The 19,492-nt window shown below is 40.6% G+C and overlaps 5 protein-coding genes across 11 annotated transcripts; 2 read left to right on the plus strand and 3 right to left on the minus strand.

Annotated features, from left to right (window-relative positions):
* Positions 1-274: 274 nt before the first annotated feature.
* On the minus strand, positions 275-5,612 carry LOC6580438 (polycomb protein Pcl). Its single transcript, XM_002006240.4, has 6 exons — positions 5,571-5,612; positions 3,734-5,284; positions 3,488-3,660; positions 2,324-2,993; positions 1,697-2,266; positions 275-1,624 (listed from the first exon to the last, which is right to left on the minus strand). Exons 2-6 carry the CDS (start codon positions 5,240-5,242, stop codon positions 1,178-1,180), a joined length of 3,369 nt encoding a protein of 1,122 aa, XP_002006276.3. The 5' UTR covers positions 5,243-5,284; positions 5,571-5,612; the 3' UTR covers positions 275-1,177.
* Positions 5,613-6,014: 402 nt separating this feature from the next.
* LOC6580440 (heat shock factor protein) lies at positions 6,015-10,129 on the plus strand. 5 transcript variants are annotated; one of them, XM_032730378.2, is made up of 9 exons: positions 6,015-6,235; positions 6,368-6,598; positions 7,566-7,674; positions 7,744-8,873; positions 8,937-9,247; positions 9,308-9,413; positions 9,536-9,613; positions 9,717-9,792; positions 9,859-10,129. In XM_032730378.2, the coding sequence occupies exons 2-9, from the start codon at positions 6,386-6,388 to the stop codon at positions 10,017-10,019; spliced, it is 2,184 nt and encodes a 727-aa protein (XP_032586269.1). In that variant the 5' UTR covers positions 6,015-6,235; positions 6,368-6,385; the 3' UTR covers positions 10,020-10,129. The 5 variants fall into 5 exon arrangements, with proteins under 5 accessions (XP_032586269.1, XP_015019695.1, XP_015019694.1 ...); XM_015164209.3 differs by having other exon boundaries at positions 6,016-6,235; positions 6,365-6,598; XM_015164208.3 differs by having other exon boundaries at positions 6,016-6,131; positions 6,365-6,598.
* Positions 10,130-10,882: 753 nt separating this feature from the next.
* LOC6580441 (probable basic-leucine zipper transcription factor F) lies at positions 10,883-12,940 on the minus strand. The gene is made up of 3 exons (XM_002006243.4): positions 12,620-12,940; positions 12,249-12,374; positions 10,883-12,032 (listed from the first exon to the last, which is right to left on the minus strand). Exons 1-3 carry the CDS (start codon positions 12,678-12,680, stop codon positions 11,116-11,118), a joined length of 1,104 nt encoding a protein of 367 aa, XP_002006279.2. The 5' UTR covers positions 12,681-12,940; the 3' UTR covers positions 10,883-11,115.
* Positions 12,941-13,086: 146 nt separating this feature from the next.
* LOC6580442 (cytochrome P450 4p1) lies at positions 13,087-15,133 on the minus strand. Of its 3 annotated transcripts, XM_044011182.1 has the most exons (8): positions 14,842-15,133; positions 14,585-14,785; positions 14,442-14,523; positions 14,289-14,389; positions 13,966-14,236; positions 13,629-13,885; positions 13,353-13,565; positions 13,087-13,272 (listed from the first exon to the last, which is right to left on the minus strand). In XM_044011182.1, exons 1-8 carry the CDS (start codon positions 15,086-15,088, stop codon positions 13,109-13,111), a joined length of 1,536 nt encoding a protein of 511 aa, XP_043867117.1. In that variant the 5' UTR covers positions 15,089-15,133; the 3' UTR covers positions 13,087-13,108. The 3 variants fall into 3 exon arrangements, with proteins under 3 accessions (XP_043867117.1, XP_043867116.1, XP_043867118.1); XM_044011181.1 differs by having other exon boundaries at positions 13,353-13,885; positions 14,842-15,128; XM_044011183.1 differs by lacking the exon at positions 13,087-13,272 and having other exon boundaries at positions 13,392-13,565; positions 13,625-13,885; positions 14,842-15,126.
* A 452-nt stretch (positions 15,134-15,585) lies between these two features.
* Positions 15,586-18,616, plus strand: LOC6580443 (glycerol kinase). The gene is made up of 5 exons (XM_002006245.4): positions 15,586-16,029; positions 16,162-16,290; positions 16,387-16,731; positions 16,790-17,810; positions 17,869-18,616. Exons 1-5 carry the CDS (start codon positions 15,952-15,954, stop codon positions 18,084-18,086), a joined length of 1,791 nt encoding a protein of 596 aa, XP_002006281.1. The 5' UTR covers positions 15,586-15,951; the 3' UTR covers positions 18,087-18,616.
* The last annotated feature ends 876 nt before the right edge of the window (positions 18,617-19,492 follow it).

Genomic DNA, 19,492 nt, shown 5'->3' on the forward strand with positions numbered 1-19,492 from the left:
TCAACATTTTTTCGATGCCTGCATCGCCTACTTCGTTTAGAGTTATCAAACTTTTCAAAAAACAGTAATACATTCAAATGTGCACACACACATGCATACTTGCACACATACATACATGTTCGTACATTCGTTAACTCTCTTTCGTTGAGTCAGCTTCGTATATCTATCGGATGTTTATTTACTTAATGGAAATTGATATAGTAGACTTTGCTTGTATTAATTCGTTTCTTGAAAAGTGCTTACTGAGCCGAGCCGTAAAAAACACATATTCCAATTATATCAATGCACTTATCGTATAAACATTTATTTAAAATTTTATTTTACACATATAGAATAATGCTTAAGTGTGTTTGTGTATATTTTGTTTCTTATTTGTTTATAATGCAAATGCATGAGATTTTGTTTTGCGTTCAACTCGATTTTGATTTCTTGTGTGTATTTTCATAATACTAAAAATTAAATTGTATTTATCCATTATTGTTGAATTATGTCTAATCTATGGGTACATTTAATTATGCCTAATTTGTATTTAATTTTTACCTCGATTAAATTATATGTAGTATACCTCGAATATTTTTGTATGCATAACATGATTTGTAATTTGTGTAATTTTTTGTTTGTTTTTCATTAAGTTTTTAGATCAAGTACAGCACATATATATTTCAAAAATATATATATTTTGTTATATGTATGTAGTAATACCTATCAAATAATTGGAACTGAACTGAAACTTAATTCTACACAGCAAACTTCTTTTAATTCGTGCAGTTAATAATATATATGTATTTCTATACTTGAATATATTTACCCATGTTCAGAAAAAAATTTAAACAAATAGCTTCAGTTTAATGTTGTAATACTTTCAAGTGCCAAATTTCGATTTACAAAGAAAATTATGTTTCAGTTACATTTTTAACTATTTCAACAATATATACTGCCATTGCACAATTAAAACCTGTATTCAGTTGCATATTTTTGTTAAATGCGAAAAACATTTTGCTATTTTGGCAGTGGCGTTTTTCCATTTTTTTTTTTTTAAGAATAACAAAACAAAAATTGGGCCTAAAAACCTGGCAGCAAATTTTCGGCTTAAGCCATAACTAAAAAATACCATCAATGAAAAATAATAAGATAATAAGTAATCCATAATCAGTTGTCAGCATCAGTTGATAAATGCTTAGATTCCGTTTGTGAGGGCAACGGCAGCAGCAGCAGCAGCAGTCGCCGAATCACTTCCCCATTCGACCAGATATTGCACCTGGCCATTGCTCATGCGGCGTTTGGCGCGTATGGCAAACGATTCGCCGGCATCGATGCGATTCATGGCTCCACCGAAATATCTGTTCACAGATTGCTTTAGATCAAGCATTGAATGCCCATTGGCACCGGGTGCACCGCCTCCGCCGCTGCTGGTGCTGCTGCTGCCATTGGTTACTGTGGAGCTGGTGGAATTGCGTCGACTGTCTGTCGGTGTGCCGCATCGAGATTTTTGGGGTCGCTGGCGCAGCAAACGGCCATGACTGGGCTTCTCTGGTGGCAGCAGTGGCGCCGGTGGCTGCAAATCTTTGGCATATATGGGAAAGTAGTGGCTGGGTATGGGATTTATTGTAGTCGTATTGATCACCTGTCGAGAGAAAAGGATATCAGAATTTAAATTATAATAATTTTAAACCATTATTTAAATTTGCACACTCACCTCAATGGCCGTGGTCAGACGACGAGTGCGCCGCCGACGCACCTCCTGATTGGGCCCAATGGTAATATCTTTGGCACTCAGTCTTCGCTTAATGGTACGCACCATTCGTGGCTGCTGTGCGGCTGCCGTTGCCTTGGCCAGCTCGCTGCTGCTCAACTGCTTCACGTTCTTTAGCTTAAAAATGCTATTGATGATGCCCGCCACTCCAGCAGCAGCACCACCACCGACACGTTGCTGTGTCGACTTCTTGGGCGTGGCCATTAAGAAGGGATTATTGCGACCGAGAAAATTTGCCGGCGGCGGTATGATGAGATCCAGCGAGCTGGTGCCACGGCTGCTGCTCGAATTCTCATCTGAAGAGAGATCACAGTGGCGGCTGTTGTCGTAACGTTTCGACAAGCGGAATGCCTTGCGTTTGCGGCTATTGCTGTTGCTGTTGCTAATGCCATTGCTGTTAGCAGTGGAATCCAGTTGTGGTGGAGCGGGCGCCATTTGCTGCAATTTGCTTGGATCGCCATCGTTGGCATTATCATCTGCCAGATCAGGCGTGCGCTTGCCCGACTTGTTTATCTGCCAACAAAATGTTATTAATGATTTTATTTATTTAATAAATTATTTAAAATGTACCTGCAGATCTTCGTTCGATGTCACTGGATGCTCCTTTTGCTGCTGCTGTTGTTTATTCTGTTTTTTGACCTTGTCGATAATCTGCTTGATGGGTATCTCATCTTCGCTGGTGTCGACTTCCGCCTCGGCCTCGGCTGCTTCCTCCTCATCATCGTCCGTATGAAACTCGTACACATCTTTGGCCGCCGAATTTTTGGTGTTCGCGCTCTCCTTAACCGCATTCGACTGTACTTGACCGGTCTCCAGGTCTTCTTCTGGCATCAAAAGCAGCTTAAACTTGTTAACCAAAAGTTCATCGCATAGCACATCATCTGGCTGCAGAAATACACGCGGCGTCAATGGTGGTCCGCTGTGCCGCAGTGCATAGTAGGCAGGCGCACGCTTGAACTCTCGTCCACAGACAAAACGATCCGAATACTCCTTGAGCGTCTGCTTAATACGCTCCATTAGCGTTGTCTCCGGCAACTGGCGCCACTCCTCGCAAATGGGCAGCTGATGTCGCTGCTCCAGTATAAACGGCCAAATGTCCTTTAGCAAATGATGATATTTCTGGTGCTGATGCTTGCGCAAATTGTAGAGCGTTATGTGCAGCATGTCCACCCAGTCGATTTGAAGGCGACGAATGAATTCAACGCCATTGTTGCACACAGTGCAACAGAATACAAAGAAGCTGTAAACATGTAATACAAGATAAACGTTAAAATGATAAAGTTATCATTAAATTCAATTTGATTTCTAATAATTAATAACTTTTATAATCTCGAATCGCATTAAACAACAGATTATCCACAATAATATAAAATTTAAACTAAAAACAACTCTAGCCATACAATTTCATATTTAAGATGTTATTGATTTATAGGGATAATTATCGCCGCCCAACAGCTTGCGGTTAAATTTTATATAATTTGCTAGGTATATGAACAGTTATTTCTAATTTTAAATAGTAATTAAATAAACAGAAACATAAAATACTTTCAAAGTACACTGAAATAGAATGCACCGTATATACAAATTGTGCAACAATTCAACTAAATATATCTTGATACTACGATAAATGGCTTCTAAAATATAAAGTCTATACCAAAATATATGTATATTCCCATATATATATATATGCCACATGACACTGATTCATAGGGAAAATCAACCTGACACACTTACATATCGCCGCGCAGCAGCTTGCGCTTAAAATTCTGCATGCATTGGGTGTGAAACCAGTTCTTGCACTTGCAGCATTGCAACATATTGTGATCGAATTTTCCAGGCTTGCCGCAATAGCAATAGATTTGCTCCTCATTGACGCGATGCTTCTCATCCCAGCTCAGCTTGTCCGCCTGTAAATAACAATGAATAATGCATAAGTCTTCGTATAACTCTTGCATTCATTTCGATGAGCAATGAACTTACATGATAGGGCAGCTGCCGACAAATACCGTGCGGTTTGTTGGCCTCGAGAGCTGGTTGCATTTTCATGGGTTTTGCGCAACGCTTGCAGCACCAGACGCCACTGGCTATTTCGGTGGTGCAGCCACGATGATAGCCACGGCCGCAACGTTCGCAAATTTCGACAACATCCTCGTGCTGCGCCCGCTTGCAGGCCACGCACATTGGTCCGCTTTGGCTGGCGGCTGTGCCGCCTGTGCTCGGTTCGTTACCCAATTTGCGAAGTTTCTCCAGCTCGCACCATTGCTCCGACTTGTCGTCGAAACGCACCAGATACTGATCATCCGATTGTGCTATTATAGTGCCTAAATAGAAGCGTCCATCGTTGCATTTTATGAACACATCCTCCTGCAGCGCATAGGTAATTGGAGGGGGACTATGTGCTGGTGCCGGAGGTGGTGGTGGTGTGGGTGGGGTGGGAGGTGCAGCAGCCGCCACTGATATTTCAACTGCCTCCTCTTCAATGCTCTGTGTGACTGCGGTGAAGCTCTGCTTCAGCACAGTCGTTGGCAAGAGCACGCAGCTATTACTGCTGCCGGGTGATTTGATGGGGGAGCTTAGTGTCTCTGGTGTTGTGGGTGGTGTATGAGGCGTTGTGGTTGTAGAGTCCGGCTCGTCTATGACAATGACAGCAGCAGCTGTGGCTGCACTGCTGCTGCGACCTGTCGAGCAACTGCTGCTGCTGCTGCAACTGCTGTCAGCTGTGCTGCTATCAATGATCGGCATAATCGCTTTGTGCTGTATAGCGGGTATAATGGGCGAAGGCTGGCAGAGGTTTGGTTCTGTGTAGTGATTATTGATGCATATGTTAATGCGATCCAGCACAACGGTCGACGAAGGTGCTGCACTATTTGTGACATTGGTGAGAGCAACATTGTTGTTGTTGTTGTGGGTAGTGTTATTGTTGTTGCTTACTGGCACCAACGGCGGTGGCTGCAGTTTGGGTTGTAGATTTGGTGGGGCTGCATAGTATGCACCAACTGGCGCATACAGTTCCGTGGCAGGAGTAACGGCAGTTGACGATGTGGGCGTGGCATATAGCTGATTTAATTGATCTGCGGTTTTATTAAGACTATAAACATTAGGTGCTGTACTTATAATGCGTATGTTGTTGATGTTATTTGTCTTAAATGAACCCGACTGCGGCTGCGTCTGCTGCGCATAGTTGTTGGTTATTTGAATGCTGTTCGGATGCGTTGTTGGTGCCGTTGTTGTTGCATTTGCATAATAACGCTTCGGGCCACCTATTGCCTGCTGTAATTGGCCAACAGTATTTGTCGCAAGTGTGGGCGGTGGGGGCGGCAATATTTGATAGGTCAACCATTGCTGGGGACTTGGCACCGCGGCTGATGGTTGTGCTAAATAACTGTATGTGGTTGTTGGCGCAGCGACAGCGCCAGCAAATTGCGGCGCCACATTTGACGACGCGTTGCTGTGGTCATGTGCTTGCAAATGAAAATGGTTGTTCATCATTTGGATAGCTTTATTGTGCAGTTACTTTGTGCGCAGTCTTTTCTATAAAATAAAAAAAGAATAAAGCAAAAAAGAAACATTTATTAAATTCTAATTCATACATTGTTACTTTTGCGGCAACACTAAACTGGCGCCTTTTTTCAAGCAATTTGTTGCTGCTCACACACTTATACAAATATATACACACGAACACACATACACATAATCATACGGAGAAAGAGAACACTGAAACCGTTTGCGGGCCCTTTTGTATTCTACTTCTTACCTACGTTTTTTTCTCACGCAGCCGTGCACGACGAGCCGCATTTTAAAACCTGCATTTACATACCTTTTATTGTGTTTCAACACATATATTAAATTAGTGTAGCATTAAATTACATTCGTTATTAATATTTAAGTAATTTTGTGCATATTTTAGCATTATAGCAAACAAAATACACTAAAACAATCACTTGATTCGGCAATTAAAAGTGTCAGCCATTTTTCAGCATATGCACAGTGTTAGCAAATGACCTGTGTTAACTGAACAGTGTTGGAGAGTGCAAGTTCAATAAGGGCCCCTCAGCGAATAAAAATTAAATAAAGTACCATAAATCATACTATTTATATTTGTACGATTCAAAACAATTTGATCAACGCAAATTAATTTTAAATTGCATCATTTGTATTTTTGTCTGTTACTAGAATATACTAGCGAGTACTCGATACTTTGAAAAAGTATATAAATAGCTGCAGCGTTGTCTTCGATAGGTTTTTGCTCGACAGCATCGAGACCGATTGCGATAGACAGTACAGAGGAAGAAGAAAATTATTTTATTCGTGAAATTCAACAATTACGCTGTGCATAAAATTGTTAAAAAACGTACATTAAAAGAAGGATTGTGAAAAGGTATTGAAAAATTAACCAAGAACAAAGTGTAAACTAAGTGAAGAACATTTTATTTCCACTCATAAAACGAATATAAATCAAGAAAACAGCTGTAAAGTATTGCGGTAGGTACCATACACATACACATATGAGAAAATATATGGTGACTGGATGTGGAATGAACTGTGGCAACAGTAAAAATTCATATTCATTGATACAGTTTTTTCTCTCTGCAATTTTCATATTCCGCACAGCAGTTCTGATTGACGTTTTATATGTCCAAAACGCGTGCAAGCCTTAAGGCCGTGCAACTAAAGCACGAATCAACGGAAGAAGAGGAGGACGAGGAGGACCAGCAGCAGCAGCAGCGCCCACGTCGCAACATGCATACGGTTGGAGAAACAGGCAGCGGAGTGCCAGCTTTTTTGGCTAAACTCTGGCGTCTGGTTGAGGATAGCGATACAAACAATTTAATTTGTTGGAGCAAGGTAGGCCGCCATATTGTTTATTTACATCTTTTTTTTTTCATTTGACATAGCAACAACACCAATGCAGGTGACTTAATTCTGTTTCGACTTTCACTACGTCATCGTTTGTCTGCACATTCGTTGTTGTTGTTGTTGTCAGTATGCTCGCTCGCACGTATGAAAGAGGATTGCTCTCTTCTTCTTTTTTTTTTTTTCTTTTTGTATGCTGTTTTTATTGTTGTAAATTTGCATAGGCCGTTTGACCGTGCGTACGTGCGTGCCCTCTATCCAATGCATCTCTGAAAATTTTCCATTTGTCTCTCCCCTTCCGTCCGTCCGTTCGTCTATCTGTCACAACTCAATTCAATTTTGTTTTTCTGCCCTGAGTGCTTCTCATTCTGTTTTGGGCTTGCTTTCGCCAAGTGTTTGCCGAGATAAGCAAGCTCTTTTTCCATTTTTGTTTGCCATATTTCACACGCTTTTTGTGTGTGTGGCTTTATAATTAGATAAATATTTTGCCTGTTGTAAAAATAACTTTTATTTTGGCACCCTTATCAGCGCATAAGTGAATTTTAATGTCTGATAGGGAATATGAACTCTTAATTTTGTAAGCTAATAATTTGTGTTTATCAAAGCTATAAATAAAGTAAATTGCATAGCCTAGTTCCAATGGTATTTTGATAAGGGCAAATTTTGATTCTTTTATTTAACTCCGTTTTATTAATTTTTATTAAATGAAAATTAGTTTTTTATTATCAGTGGATTATAAAAATTCGAATATGATTTAGTTAAGTTTATTTTGTTTTCATATCTTATTAATTTATCGCTTATCTATTTGTTTATTTAATTATTAAAAATATATTTCAAGCTTAAGTTGTGGTAAAAGAAATTTTCGTCATACAGCCTATATATAAGATATATGCTTGTGATTTACAATTTTTCATAATTTGTATAATCTTATCTCTTTTATATTATATTTTTATATCAGGATGGACGCAGTTTCATTATTCAAAATCAGGCCCAATTCGCTCGTGAGTTGCTGCCATTGAACTACAAGCATAACAATATGGCTAGCTTTATACGTCAACTGAATATGTGTAAGTTAACAAATCAGCCTCAATTAACTAGCTCTTGATAGTAAACTAATTATTTATTATATATTACAGATGGCTTTCATAAGATCACTTCGATTGAGAATGGTGGGCTGCGTTTCGATCGGGATGAGATTGAATTTTCACATCCGTGCTTCAAGCGCAATTATCCCTATCTCCTGGACCACATCAAGCGCAAGATATCCAATACCAAGACCGTGGATGAGAAGAGCTTGCTGAAGCAGGAGACTGTATCGAAAGTGCTAAGTGATGTGAAGGCTATGCGAGGCCGTCAGGATAACTTGGACTCGCGTTTCTCGGTGATGAAGCAGGAGAACGAAGCTCTCTGGCGCGAAATCGCTTCGCTACGCCAAAAGCATGCCAAGCAGCAGCAGATTGTCAATAAGCTGATACAGTTTCTGATTTCGATAGTGCAGCCATCGCGTAACATGTCCGGTGTGAAGCGTCACATGCAGCTGATGATCAACGATACGCCGGAGAATGCTCGCAAGCGTAACGCGAGCGAGTCGGAGAGCGAAGGCGGCCCCGTCATCCACGAGTTGGGCGAGGAGCTGCTTGGAGAGGTCATGAACCCAAACAGTCCCTATTCCAAGCAGTATGATGGAGAGAGCGTCTCACCGCAAGCTATGGAGCGGCCTCGCTCTAATGCTAGCATTACCAGCTCTCAAAATTACGACTACTCGAATCAGAGCGCCGAAGATTTTATTACCGCTCAGCTATTGAATAGCGGCGACGGTACGACCAACGTCGGCAGCTCGCCAGGTGGCCAACAAGTGCTCTACACCGTCACAGAGGCACCCGAGACTCATGTGCAGGAGCAACAATTTCAGCCCAGTCCCAATAGTCTATACAATAGCGACGAGCAGTTAAATGTGCTCACCACGCCCATGGTGCGGGAGCAAGAGGCGCGTAAGCGTCAGCAGCTTAAGGAGAAGAACAAACTGCGCCGGAATTTAGATATACTTGGCCAGGTTGATTTGGATATGTCTCCAAAGTCCTCTCGCACACGCAATGAGCAAAATGAGTCACAGTTGGATATGCTCCAACCGGTGCTGGTCAAGACAGAGCCGGAGTTAAGGGGTGTGGCTGCGAGTATGCCTTCGTTGCTAGAACCTGATTCGAACGACACGGATCTCTACAATGTGAACTTTATTAGCAACGATATGCCAACGAATATATTTGAGGTAGGTTGAAAAGCAACGAAAAAGAAAAATGATTGACAGGCCAAATTAATTATGGTTTTGTAGGATGACTCCTTGATGTCCTCCGCTGGCATGGATGAGCAATCTGCCAAACTGGATCAACAACAACAGTTTGGGCGCAATACTGTACATAGTGGAAAGTTTGCCGATATGCCGATCACGTTTGACCTGACCAACAGTAGCCCTGATAATCCTTTGGTAACTGATGCCAATTTGGCCTCTACTTCAAAAGCGGCCGCAGCTGCCAAGGACAATAATAATGAACAACAAGACCAGCAGCAGTTGCAACCACATCAAGCAATGGCAGTTACCAAGTACACAGGCGATAATGGTAACGATTCTCGAATACCTGCAGTGTAAGTAGCTTAGCCTAAACCAATAATGAATTCGTAATTAACGATAATATCGTTCTATAGGGAAGAAGTCTCCGGTCACCTGGATAGCCTACAAGATGAGCTTGAGACCCTGAAAGATCTACTGCGCGGCGAGGGCGTTTCCATTGACCAGAACATGCTAAAGGGCGTAAGTATCACTCTGACGAAAGTAGCTTTAGTTGTAGCTTTTTGTTGAGCTGTGTCCGTGTGTCCGTCTTATCAGTCAATTCATAACCTAATATATATATTCTATTCTATGTGAACGTTCAGTCTGCGCCGAAAGGTGTTGCTGCCAGGAATCCCGCATTGCAGCTGTCCGACGAGGAGCTGCTACTGAAGGTCACCGCGGTGCGTCTACCTAGTTTTGATTTGCGCCCGCGCTTTAAAATAATTTATCAAACAATTAGAGAACATTTAAACAAAATTATATTTATTTACTTTTCGCTTACAGCTCTTCAATGATTCGGATGTGATGGATAACTATGGTCTGTCCTTTTTGAATGACAACATGGCCGGTGACAAGAAAGGTATGTAAACAATCAATAATACTCAATGTTTTGCATTATTTCAATTTAAATTTGCGAAATTTGCAGCAAATAGCGGCTCTGAGCTAATGGCATATCAGCCCAATATGTATGATCTCTCTGACATTTTAGACACAGAGGATAGCAACAAGCCGGGGCAGGATGCAAACAATGGACGTGAACTGTTGACTCAGAGCTCTGTCCTGAATACGCCGCGCCACGATTTGTAGATAGCTCTAGATAGTAAGAATTAGTCATAGCAGCAGCTCAAACAGAACATGGGCGAACAAATTGTTTTTACAATATTTTAATTTCATACAAATACAGTTATATAGATATATATATATAACATAAATAAATATATATATAAATATACATATGTATATATCTATATATGTATATATATTTATATATAAATTTAATTTAAAGTTAAGAGTCCTCTATTTGTTTTATTTTTAGTTCTTTTTTTTAATAGTTTTCAATGGTTTTTCTTTTGGAAGAAAACTAACATGACTATTTATTAATCTTACTGTTGATATGCCTTACGCCCTATATATGAAATATATGGAAACTATAATTTTCTGAAGCTAACCCTTCACTTTGCAAAATTTTTTAGATGTTATACAATTTTGCAAGACTAAAAACGTTGTTTACCTAGATTTTATATTGACGAAAATGAAAACGAAAAATAGTTTTAATTTGATCGAATTAACACACATACATATTAAATATATATATATACATATAATAGTCGGGATTTTGCATGAACATCAATTATAAAAAAAAAAACATAGTTAATAGACAGTGTATACAAAAACATTAGTATCTAAAACGTTTCGATCACAATATATACACTATACCTTAAAAATACTACTTATGCGTAATACAAATAAATTTTGAAAGCGTTTGAGCTGCAAACAAAACTAAAACAATTTGTTTTATTCTTATTTTTAACTCTAACTTGACTGGGTGATGGGAGTAAGGGAAACTGGAATCTTTAAGAGAAAAACTGGTAAGAGATTCCGATCCATCTAAAGGGTCAGTCTGAAGCGATCTTTATCAAGGTCGAAAATAAAAGAATTTTGTTTGTTAATAATTTTAGAATGTGTATGTATAATTTATTTTGTTTTGTTGATACAACTGAATAGATATGAAAACATACAACATCGTTTTAATAAAAAAATCTAAATTAAATAGAAAACTTATTCTAATTAGCGTCTTAGAAAACTCTATATAATTTGCATATTATGTAAAAATAATACATTTAATGTGACTTAGAATTGTTCGTATGCGTAAATACCCAGAGAAACAGATTTGTAATTAAGATTAGGCCTCGTCCTTGTACTTAGCGTCCTTTAGAATGTTAGCAAATTCGAACTTGACTCGTTCGCGCTCCGATCTGGGCATGCTGCGTAGCGTGTCCACCAGCGATAGGCAGTAGAGCTCAATGGGATCATTGATAGCCGCTATTCGGGGTACAGGAGCAGCCAGGGCTTTCCGCTTTGCCGCATTTGCCATAGTGTCCTTGCCGGGTGCACTGCGTCGCGTGAGCGCTGCCTTATATATAGGTTCTATGGTCACCTCACCATTGGACAACGCGCTATTTTGTCTGTATTGAGGTTCGGTCTTGACGTTCTGATTGTGGTATTGCGGCTTGATGTCTTCATTATGACCATGGGACTTAATGTCCTGTTGGGACGCCTCATCGGCATTGCCCATTATCACCATGGGCATGAGCAGCGGCGAGGAGGCCGGCGAGTTGGCTTCTGTATCGTTGTGGTTGTCGGTGCTGCCGTTGCCATTGACAGACATCGACTCCTGCAAGTTGACGTCGGGCTTGGGCTCCATGACCATGAGCTCAGGCACGATCTCGTTATCACTATGACCACCCGCATGTGTCGAGCCATCTTCGCTGTTATCATCGTCCAGCTCAATGATATCATAGTTCTCCGTTAGATCAACTCGCAAATGCTCCGGATCTGGGTAGAGAAAACTGTTGCTGTCGTTGTCGTTGTCGCTGCTCCCACCACCATTATTATTATTATTTGTATTATTATTGGTCTGGGTTATGTAGGCCTGCGCCTTTCTCACATTGTACGTTTGTGCTGTGTTTTGTAAAAATGATAGATCCTCCGTGAAGCGTCGCTTGCGCACATTCGGATTTACCTGACCTGTCTCCAGAGCCTTAATCTCCTGCAGATAATTGTAGCGTATGTTCTTCCATTTCGTTTGCAGAAATCGTGCTGTTTGAGTACAGAAATGGGGTGGATTAAGTACAATAGAAATATTTGGATTTTAAAATAGGGAAGTAGACAAGATAAAAAAAAGGGGTTCATTATATTCTCAATTTACAATATTTAAAAAAAAAAAAAAATAGTAAGGCATTTCCCAATTTGTTCACTCTTAATATTGTAAACTCTGAAATCAGAAATCGATGCCATTTAATTAGTTTTACTTACATGAAGCGCCCAGTTCGTTAGCTATACGATCCCATATGTCCACTCTGACGGGATTTCGGCGGTAATGCGGATGGCTCACATCGTAAATGGCAGGATTGGCGCGAACCAATTTTATAAGGCGATCATCTGTGTGTGTGCGTTTTTTTTGGGAAAAATCGTTAAAATCTGTGTCGCAGTACACTTCGCTTTCTACGTTCTTCTCAAATAGCAACAACAATAACAACAACAACAGCAGCAGAACCAACCCTTAGGCCGTCTTCTCTGTTTAGGGGAAGACTGTAGTGTGTGCGTGATGCCGCTGGGGGGTTGATTCTGCTGTTTTCAATTGTGTATTGTAGTTACCAAATAAAAAAAAAAAAAAGAACTCTTACCGAACTCCGGTCCAGTTGTCTCACGTTCTGCATAATATCGCTGCATTTCTCGTTTTATCATTTTCCTTTTTGATGCTATTTTGGCAGCTTTGATATCCACGGCAATTTTGTATTTGTTTATGTTTGCAATAGCAGCAGCAGCAGTTTGGCTTAAATTGAATTAAGCTCTCTATAGCGCACGTTCTTTGCATTGATTAACACTCTAAATTGCGCAGTGATATCAATGGCTACATTTATTTTCTCGTAGTAATTGTAAAAACACCGTTCTGTGCGCGATGTCTTCTCGGCTTCTCTGTTTTTTCAGTTTTGTTTTACGCGCTCTGCGCACGCTCATTGGTGTCTGGTGCTGCCAACGTGTTTATGGCTACAAAACTGCCAACTTTCTTCTTTCTGCACTGTTTAAATACTGTTTTAGTATCTTTCATTTGGCGGTATTTTTAGTGTAAATAACGTAAAAACAAAAAATCTATATTTCAATTGACTTGTTTATTATTTATTTCGCAAGACAAATTTCACTTTAATATTATTTTCAACGCGTAAAGTTAGGCCCATATGAAAGACAAGATCTTCCGAATGGGTAACTGGCAAAATCTTGAATTTTTTTAAAATAAAGCACAGCAGCGTTTTTATTAGAATCATAAAGTATTGTTGAGCTAAGGGCGAAATTCAAAGAAATTTTATTGAATGAATATCTATTCAATTGAATATCTATTAATGTTGAAAGATTACTTACCTAGACAATTACGCAGACCCATACTAAATGGTATATATGCATATGCATGTCGCTTTACACTATTCTGTGGTAGAAAACGATCAGGATCAAAAACATCCGGTTGATCCCAGTACTTGGGATTGCGATGCAGATCAAAGACGTGCATAATGATCTGTGATCCGGTAGGCAGAATAAGCCCATTTGGCAGTACAGTTTCTTCTGAGGTCTGGCGACCTATAATAGGGACAGGTGGGAATAGTCGTAGTGTTTCCTTTATGAAGCGCTCCAAATACTTAAGATTTGACAATTGATTAATGTCCAAATTGTTGTGATCATGTATATGTTCCAAAATCTCTTGATAACATAGCTCCTGCATATCTTCGTACAAGGATAAATTGAAAATGGTAAACATCAAGGCGATAGACGAGGGATCAAAGCCGCCGAACATAAGTGTGTTAACCTCCTCGCAAATGCCAGCATGATCGATCAATCCATCCTTCTCTGCACATATGAGTGTGTCCAGCATGGCAAAGCGTCGTTTCTTGTTAACGTAGCTGGGTGAAGGGTATAAGATGAAAAAATCAAATTAAATTATATATATATATATATAAATTTTAATTAACAATTTACTTACATATCATCGTCTGGTAACTGATGGCAGCGTCTTTCATTTAGCTCCTCCTCAAGGAGAATCTGGCGCTTCGCTATAATATCGTTGGTGAAGTCATGCACCACTTTCAAATATGGGATATTCTCATTGATTGGAAACAGTTTGTAGATTGCCCCATAATAATGCAGTGGATTGGTGAACGTTTTCACAAAACATTTCTCGAACATTTTCATGCTCTCGCGATAACGATCGCCGCGCTCAGTCATATCATCCAGATTGATGCCCATGGCTGTCTCTACAAGCAGGAAATCATTATAAGAAATCGACTATTTATTGATTGATCTTACCACAAATGCTATTGAGTGAAAATCTGGGTATAAGTTCCGGAAGTGAGACGATGCTTTCCTCTTGATGATCGAATTGCTTTACAAACTTTTGACTTTCCGCCCTGAAATAGAGATGTACATGTTTATATGTACATGAAAACATAACAGACTCACCTAAAGATTTCCTCAAACTGAACTAATACATTATGTTTGAACGTTGGAGTTATCATTTTACGTCGCGTATGCCACTTTTTGCCTACAAAATATTCAAAGAAGAATTTCAATAAATTTATTTCGACATCTTAAGGTGGGGTTACCTGATGAAGTCAGCAATCCTTTATGCAGGGCTGGCTGCATGAAGTCATAATCTATACTCTTGGTTATGAGAGTTGGATTACTCAATACAAATTCCGCATTCACAGGATCGATAATATTAAACATGGGTGACCCGCAGGCATAGATCAAATAGCTTTTACCCATTTCCAGAGCTGCATCACGATAATACCTAAAAGTTCCCGCTAAAATAAAGCATTTAATAATAATCTTATCATATATATTCTTTAATTTTTATTACCATCGTCTTTTCCACATAGATCGAAAACGTTCCCAAAGATCGTATTGCCCTTCAATATAGGGGCAATGTTATCCACGAATCGTCCATCCGTAGCTCGAGCTCGACGCGCAAAAAAAGCCAATACATAATATTCTTTATTGATCTTAAGTAGCCAGTATAACAGTACAAACACTGCGATAATCACAATAAAGGGATAGACCATATCAAAGCGAACTCGTCTTGTCTGTTTCCCGAGAGCGACTGGCATATAAGACGTCAAGTTGTTTATAAATTTCAAGTGCTTGCTCGTAAATACAAGATAAGATTGTTGTTGAGACTTCCAAGCTTGTTGTTGTTTTTAACAGAAGGCTGAGAGTTCCACTCTTATATGTTTTTACGAATCTAGTCTTATATTGAAGAATTTAGCATGTTGTGCATTACTAATCATTTTTATACCCTGTATTCTTCGTAAAATGGGTCGTCTCTGCCTAAGAAGAAGATCTAATATAATAATGGGTTGCATACAAATTTCATAATATTAAAAGAATGAATTGTCCGCATTCCAACAAACTAAAATGCAAACAGGTTTCTATCAGTTTTATATTTATATGTGTTCATATGCATAAACATGTATGCATATTTTATTTCGGCTTTTTTTGTCCAAGTTTTTCATAAATAAGCATTTTTGCTTTGTTTCTTTGCACTGCAAACTTTTGTAAAGACTCATTGGATTTTAAAATTAAATTGAATTCAAATTTCTGGCTCACATACAATACTTGCGTTACTTCATTTTTTTCATACGTTATCGTTAAATTTTCAGATTGACAGTAGATTTTAGTATTTTGTAGTTATACGCGTGTGGTCACACTAATGCACCGCTGCTTAAATAACAATCAATGAGTTGTTTAAAAATCTCGCTTGATTTCGTGAAATTATGCATCATATTTAATTGTGCACACAAAGGACATTTGTTTTCGGGGCGGCTGGTCGTCGGTGTCAGCAAGGCGTAGGCGTGTGGTGACCACAACACATAAATCTCAGTACCATCAACATTGTGAGCGACAATAAATTGCGCGCGTCCCGCTTTGGAAAAAACGGCACGTGCTTGTTTGCAACAAATTGCTGCGAAATATGAACGAGGGCCGCTATGGTAGATTTGGAGCACTCATTGGCGTTGCGTACGTGAGCAGCACCCATTGTAGATTTTTGGTAAGAGTGAGAGCGAGAGAGTCCAAAATCCAAAAACAAAACGCACACACAAGAATCCACAATCCGCACACAAACATACATACCTATACAAATGCTCACACACGCACATTGACTCAATGTCTATTTTCATAGATTTACTCGACAAAAAATGCAGAAGTTCTGGCCTATCACGAGCTCAAACTGCGCCAGATAGTGCATAATGCCGGCTGGCTGGAATACGATCCCGCAGAAATATGGAAGCACATGCAGGAGTGCATTGAGGTGCGTAACACAAAAGTTTTCGATTATATCACCCATATATAACCCCTACCATTATTAATTGCATCGCTTCACACTTTTGTGTATGTTCGTGTGTAGACTGCCTATAAAAACCTGGTGATACTCGAAATCAGCCCGCATGACATCATTGCAGTGGGCATTGCCAATCAACGCGGCACCACAGTGCTCTGGAACAAGCGAACGGGTCAGGCCTTGCACAATGCCATTGGTTGGTCCGACTGCCGTAGCACAGCGTTGCTTAAGTCACTCCTTCATAATGTGAAGCGTAATGTGAACTATTTGCGCTATCGCAGTGGTCTCCCACTTAGTAGCTGTTTTAGTGCTCTGAAGATCAAGTGGCTGCTGGAGAATGTGCCGTCGGTGGGCAAGGCCATTGAGGAGGATCAGTGCTTGTTTGGCACGCTGGATTCCTGGCTGATATGGGTGAGCATGCAGTCAGAACTAATATACAATTACAGCTGATATAAACTATTATTTACAGAATCTAACTGGTGGCGTCGATGTGGGCGTTCATTCGACAGACGTGACCAATGCACATTACACATCGCTGATGAATGTCGCCACACAGCAATGGGACATAAAGTTGTGTAAATTCTTCAAACTGCCAATGGGCATATTGCCGCGCATTCGCTCAAATTCAGAGATCTTCGGTTACATTGTTCAGGGGGCTCTGATGGGCGTCCCCATTGCGGGCGTAATGGGCGAGCATCCAGCTGCTCTGCTGGGACAGCTGTGCGTCAAGGCGGGCCAAAATGTTTGTACACTGGATGACAGCTGCTTTGTGCTGCTGAACACGGCCCAGCAGAGAGTGGAGTCGGAGAATGGGTTGATAACGGGCATAGCGCACAAATTGGGACCCACAGCAGATACGCATTTCACACTTGAGGGAGCCATTTCCAATGCAGGATCCACTGTCAATTGGCTGCGTCAGGGACTGCGCATCAATACCGAAATTAATTCCAATGACAATGTTGTAGAGTCATTGAACACATTTTTGGGCGAGAGCTCAATGATCTCTTCCTCTTGCTCCTCAAGCATGCTCAATGCGGAGTGCGGACTGGCGGCCAAGCGTTCAGAGATCACGTTTGTGCCCGCCTTCCATGGCTTATACGCGCCCTACTGGCGCTATGATGCGCGCGGAATTATACTTGGTCTGACCAGCCAAACGACGGCCGAGAACATTACACAGGCTGCCTACGAAGCGACTGGCTTCCAGATCTACGAAGTGCTGCAGGCCTTCAAGCGAGATACGCCCAACTGGGATCCGTCATGCATGCAGTCGGTCTTGACATTTGGCGGCGAGTATGCGGAGGACAGTCATCTGGTGCAGTTTGTGGCGGACATTATTGGCTGGATGCTCGAACGGCCGCAGACAACATCGCCCGCTGGTCTGGGCGCTATGATAGCTGCTGGCATAGCTATGCGTGTGGTCTCTCTACCATATGCGACGCGTATGTATGCGCCACCCACAGACGTCTTCTCACCCACAACTACACAGAATCGTAAGTGACTAGCATGATAATGAGTTTGAGCATCTATAATATCTCATTTTAATTGCAGGTCGTGAACTGCTTTATCGTCGCTGGGACTATGCGGTCAAGAAGTGTTTGAATTGGAATAATTATGAGACTTATGAGGCGGATGTGGAGCTGTTTGCTCAGCGTGAACGGGATCCCAATTTGCCCATACGACGCTCCATACCGGGCAGTATCTTTCTGACCACATCCTTTGCGTTGCTGTTGTTGGCCAGTTTTTTAAAGAACAATCGCTTAGCTTAGGTGCAGCGTATTTCGCATGCTTTTAGGTGCTGCCGCCAGGACTTTGCGCCCAATTATTTTTTTCGTTTCGGAAATCTAGTCACAACAAATATGTATGTAGGTTCAAAAGCGCATTCAAAATTTATTGTTTAATCTAGCTAGTAATTTATATATATTTCATATTTCTTTTCCTTAGTGTAATTCTTTAGTTTGCATAATTTGTAGATCAAAAGTTTTGTGATTGGTATATACGCGATATGTACCTAACTATATTTATGTGTATGTATTGGTATATATACATCTATATTGATATATATGTAACTATATATATATATATTATACTCATTGCAAAAAGTTAACTAACCTAAATTGTTGTAAATTTATGATTTTGCTCAATTCAGTTAAATATTTATAGGTTTCTATTTATTTTTTAAATGAAAGACAATTGTTAAAGCTGTGGATCAACAAATACAATAAGCAAATTTATTGTCCGTATTTACTGTTAATCGAAATAGACCACAACCAAAGCATTAAAACAATCTAAATGAAAAGATGCTCAAGTTACTTCTTCCTGTTGCGGGAGTGGGTTTTTTTTTTTTTTTTTTTTTTTTTTTTTGTGGCGGAATCCATTTGTCAACGGCATGAATAATTTAAGCTGAAAAACTGCCATTGGGCATGTGGCGCATTGGAGTTGCATTGCGTGATGGAGCGCACGCCACTTCATTGGAGCTGAAGCTGATGCTGGTTGGAGTTGGAGCAGCACAAGTGGACACTGTTTGTTTAGCCAGCTCGGCGAGATGGCGCTGTTGTTGAATTCATTTGCCAGTTAATTAGCTGGCTGGAGACAGGCAGCCCAAGCCCAGCCAGGCAGGTGGTACCCGGATGGCACCTGGCAAATGGATGCATTCAGGGCGTGGGATTGGCTGCGTGCATCGCTCCGGCTTCAGCCATTGAATGCAACTTAAGTTATTGCGCTTATTGTTGACACGCGAATTGTGCTGGCAAGACCAACGGGTAACTGCAGTAGTAGATGGAGCAGCAGCTGTGCTCATGCATACCGCCCCACAGGCAATGCGCACTTGAACGCACGCTCCAGCACCCAATCCCAAAAGCCCAGCCCAGCCCAGCCCAGCGCCGTTGCAATGGCTACTCAAACTCTCAGCCTCGCAAGCTGTTGTCGTTGTCTTCGCCCTACGTCGTCGTCCAGCCACAGCGCCGGAGTCGCAGTCGAAATCGCTGTGTGTGAGTCTTCGTGGCACTCTTTCAAATGAGTTTTTATGCGCGCGCGTTTGCCAGCTGCGCTACAGCCAAATGCATGGAGCAGGTCCATGGGCAAGTCATGTACATATATGTATTTCTTTAATTAAAGACTATTTTGAATTTTATAAATTTATCAATCACTTTTTGATGTCTTTGATATTTTTTTA

This window comes from Drosophila mojavensis, unplaced genomic scaffold (genome assembly GCF_018153725.1).
Source record: "Drosophila mojavensis isolate 15081-1352.22 unplaced genomic scaffold, ASM1815372v1 contig_81, whole genome shotgun sequence".
Taxonomy (NCBI): Eukaryota; Metazoa; Arthropoda; class Insecta; order Diptera; family Drosophilidae; genus Drosophila; species Drosophila mojavensis.